The 4067-nt window shown below is 46.0% G+C and overlaps 4 protein-coding genes across 4 annotated transcripts in view; 1 reads left to right on the plus strand and 3 right to left on the minus strand.

Annotated features, from left to right (window-relative positions):
* The window catches only part of PHALS_14009 (uncharacterized protein), a gene marked incomplete at both ends in the record, with an annotated part of 327 nt that extends 33 nt beyond the window's left edge, over positions 1 to 294 (plus strand). Inside the window, one exon of the mRNA XM_024729737.1 lies at positions 1 to 294. This exon is cut by the window's left edge and continues 33 nt beyond it. Within this exon, the coding sequence (XP_024580084.1) occupies positions 1 to 294 (294 nt within the window).
* A 778-nt stretch (positions 295 to 1072) lies between these two features.
* Positions 1073 to 1579, minus strand: PHALS_14010 (udp-n-acetylglucosamine transferase; the record flags this gene model as incomplete). Its single annotated transcript, XM_024729738.1, has 1 exon — positions 1073 to 1579. One exon carries the CDS (start codon positions 1577 to 1579, stop codon positions 1073 to 1075), a length of 507 nt encoding a protein of 168 aa, XP_024580085.1.
* Positions 1580 to 1655: 76 nt separating this feature from the next.
* On the minus strand, positions 1656 to 3216 carry PHALS_14011 (uncharacterized protein; the record flags this gene model as incomplete). Its single annotated transcript, XM_024729739.1, has 2 exons — positions 1656 to 2702; positions 2779 to 3216. The coding sequence occupies 2 exons, from the start codon at positions 3214 to 3216 to the stop codon at positions 1656 to 1658; spliced, it is 1485 nt and encodes a 494-aa protein (XP_024580086.1).
* A 258-nt stretch (positions 3217 to 3474) lies between these two features.
* PHALS_14012 (plasma-membrane proton-efflux p-type atpase) overlaps positions 3475 to 4067 on the minus strand; it is a gene marked incomplete at both ends in the record, with an annotated part of 1601 nt that continues 1008 nt past the window's right edge. The window contains one exon of the mRNA XM_024729740.1: positions 3475 to 4046. Coding sequence (XP_024580087.1) covers positions 3475 to 4046 — 572 coding nt within the window. The remainder of the gene's footprint in view (positions 4047 to 4067) is intronic.

The raw sequence follows: 4067 nt of genomic DNA on the forward strand, positions 1-4067 counted from the left end.
TTTGACGATATCTTAGACACAGTGGTTGCAAAATTGGAAAACGCCGATGATGTGTTTGGTGAGGAGCAGTCCACAGAGTCAGTCATGGAGGCTATGGAGTCGGTCATGGGAATATCAGTCAAGCCAAATGAGCCAGTTGAGGAACAAAAGGTGGTCGAAGAGCATGCGACAACGGAGCTGTGTGAGGAAACAGCTGTCATAGCTGAGACTGTCAAGACCAGATCATTTACCGCGTCTAATGCTGAAATGGCTGTTTCTATCGAGGAAATAATGGCAGAAATGATTGATTTTTAATTGATTGATAATGCGGAAGAAGACAACGCAGTGACGACGTTTTAATGTGGAGTGTCTAATCTTCGGCAAGTGCTGATTTAATGTGATATCTGCGTCGCAGAAGTACAAGTCCATCTCTCACATCTACTGTTGATGGTATGGAGAGACGGACTGATACTTTTAACGGTATCGCTTATTAAATATCCAGGAATGGCAGAGTGAAGTTACATCGAACGTATAAGAGACAATATCAGCCATCGAAGAGCTTATAATCTTCCTGCAGACACAGTTTGCCACCGCTTTAATCAGTGTTATCGCGCACTATTTGATCTAATCGATTCCGTTGAGCCAACCTCCTTTAATTTGACGATCGGAACGATCATGAATAGCATAAGGTGGAATCTCTGAGTCAACCTTGGAAAGCTTACAAAAAATCTCTCGCCATACTACCAAAACGGATCTGGATGGAAAAATTCGCACAACACCACGGTAGCCAATCATTTCCTAGAGCTGAAAAGAAAATTTTTCCGGATGATTTTCGAGTCGCTGAGCTTGAGCACTCAAATCCTGTTGACATGTAGCAGCAGCCATAAAGTTGGCAGTACTCGTGTAATTTGGATGTTGTGGACTCACTTTGAAGCAGACAGAAAACCTAAGTTAAGTACTTATTTCTTGTGATCCACAACGCTGATTGTTGAGTCATCCGAAGTATGAGTGTAGCTTTGTTCAGTATTAAATTATTAGTAAAATGTACAATAGTATATCAACTTACAAATAGTTGCTAATTCTGAATCATTCTTCACTGCCCCTTATCGGCCTTAGCTACACCCATGACTGCGTCTACTAAGTCAGGAAAAGCCTGTTCATCTGGTTGGGGGTATAATTGTAAATGATCCCAATCTCCAGTTTCGAGTACGCCGCGAAGTCCCTGTACAGTAGTCTGAATGCAAAAGTTGTGGTCGGCCATGGCCTCGGCTAGTTCGATCTGGTGATTGTCCATGAGCATTGTATTGACCACAACTACAAGTTTCTTTTCAAGCGCAAGGCCATCCATAATTGATCCAGCACCCGCATGACTGATAATCAGGTCAGCCGCAGCCACGTCACGCTTGTATTGCGGATCATGTCGATAGTAACTCATCAGTAACCCAGAGAACGAAGCGCGTGGCACGTGCTTGCCGTGACCAATCTGCATTCTAATTGACGTAAACCCCCGAGAAACCAATGCGGACAGACATGCGTCCGTGTCCAACGCTTCGATAAGTGCGTCAAACTTCGTTGTACCCACAGTCACGAAGGCGTGCATCACTTTGTAATACTAAATAAAATTTGTATTAATACACTAATAGTACAAAATTGACATTCATACATTCAGAAGTATGCTACCTAATGTGAATATCCTTCGGTGGCGACTTGATTCCTGCTTTCAGTAACAATTGAGAATTCAATTTCGCTTCTAATAAAGTCATGCCGTATTTGTCCTCATCATTTCTTCGCGTGATATCTTCATCCATTTGCTGTCGCACCAGCTTTTGATATTCACGATTGCGGTAAAACGCTTTCTTCTTCTCTGCATTTTGCTTACTTTGCCACGAATGAAAGTCTGCTTTCAACTTGTTCGCGTCAGCAGCTTCTTCTTCTTCCAATAACTTTCGTCGAGACTTTTTCTCTTCTTTTTGCTGAATTAAGGCCTGAACCTGCAAACGAGCACCCTCGCGCTTCTTGCGTTCTTTAAGCTCGACTGATTTGTTTTCACGAGCTCGCTCTGCCGCTTGCACTGCAAGCGAACGCTCTTCATCCTCGCGCGCTTTCTCTTCAGCACTTTTCACATTAAGAAGAGCCATTTTCACTTTTTGGCTCTGTTTGACAAGTATCGCGTCAAGCTCTGCACGACGCGCAGCCTCCTGCTGCTCAAGTCTCCTCGAATAGGCTTTTTGAAGCTCAATTTCTTGTTGCTGATCGTGCAGCGCAGCTTGACGCTTCAATTCAAGCTGCTGCTCATTTGCCTTTCGAACTCGTGCGACCTCTTCCATCTCGGCAGCCTTGCGCTCTGCCTTGCGACGCCTATCTTTTTCATTTAAAAAGCGAAGTCGTTCAAGGGCTCGATGCTCGTTAAGCTCTTTTTTTTCTCGCGCCATACGAGACGCCGTAGCTTGAATGCGAAGTTCTTGCTGCCATCGTCGGGCTTCCTCCTCTACCTGATCCTGTCTCTTCTTCAACTTAACGTTCTCTTGTTCACGCCACGCGGCCTGTTGATTTGTTTGTTCTCGCGCGTAGGCGTCAGCCAAAAACTTCTCGTCCAAGCGTTGACGCTGCTTCTCGGCCTCTTGCTGAGCAAGCTGATCACGATACTCGGTCGCAGCAGCCAGGCGCTTGCGTCGAGTTTCGTCCTTGGCCTCAATGACTTCAGCAAGTTCCTGTTTGTAAACCTGCATGACCAAAGCAATACAGCAACTAATCCAGAGAATGCACCAGTGTAGACATTGTCCAACGCAAAGTACGTACCGATACCCACAAATTTAGCGGCTGCTTGCGAGGTGGACGACGCACGGGACCGAAACGTTCTTCGTCGTATCCGTCATCTGCATCTTGTGCTTTTTGTTGTACTTGATCTTCGTCATTATTGCTCGCAACTGCTTTACAATCATAATTACTACTGTCGCGAGATGTCGCAGATCGAGCTTTCGACAACTCTCGCTCTCGATATGCAACGTGTGCAAGTTCTCCACCGACATGGCGCAAGATGAGACGCCGAGCAGCAGGCGCGTGTTGAGATCGACAGCGAGTCTTAATCTCCTGTTTTTTCAAACGAGACTTGGATTTGAGTTCGTGCTGGGCTTCTAAAGCCGCCATGCGTTGCTGCTGGACAGCGCGAGTCTTTTCAACCATTGTGCGTTGTGCTGGCGTCAAGGATAGACCGGTACGACCACCGCCAGCCACCATTGTTCACGGTTGGTTCGTGCCAATTTAGTTAGCTGGCAACCTGCATGCGTCAAAGCCCAATTTCTAAAAAAGGAAGTGCCATTAATAGCTTGGATTGCATAGTGCAGCATGCGTAGATCACCAAGAATTTCGGGCTAATTTAGTGCAGTTGCACTTCTATTCAATCTGAACATTTTCACATCATACTAAAGGCAACCTTGCTTTTAACACGATCTCCTACACAGTAAACTGCTGAATATGATTAAATTCTACTATTGCTTACACAGTCCGGCTGGCGCGAATTGAGCGTTGGGTGTTTGTGACCACAGAGTGCTTCAAGGATGGGTGACCCGCATTGATGCGTTCTGTGAATGCCTTGCTGGCATACGTGTTCTTGGTTAAAATGTAGTTCACCATAAATTTAATCATGTCAAGTGGGAATTGCCAGACGATTGCCCAAAGCCATGCAATGAGTGTATAACTACCACCACAACCGATCACGGCAATACGGTCGGTCGGATAGCCACCGAAACCGATCCAGCCAACTGCTGAAGCAACCACCTGAGCGAATACGAATGCAATCAATAATAGATTGCATGGCTTTTCAGCGAAGAACCAATTATTGCTGCCAGCCGTTCGTGTCACAAAGATCAAAGCTTGACCGGAGATCGACACGTGTAGATACACCAGCGAACGCAACACACCCTCTTTACGCTGAATACCAGGGCCGATCATCTCGTTGTTGCGCGTCCATGTCGAGTTCCAGTTGCTAAAGCCCCATACGTACTCGCAAAATCCAACTCCATTCGTGATCGGCACCTCGCCGTTACCAATGAATTCAACACCCTTGCCTAGTTGTGCGGCAGTAAACA

Source organism: Plasmopara halstedii (genome assembly GCF_900000015.1).
Source record: "Plasmopara halstedii genome assembly, contig: Scaffold_816, whole genome shotgun sequence".
NCBI lineage: Eukaryota > Oomycota > Peronosporomycetes > Peronosporales > Peronosporaceae > Plasmopara > Plasmopara halstedii.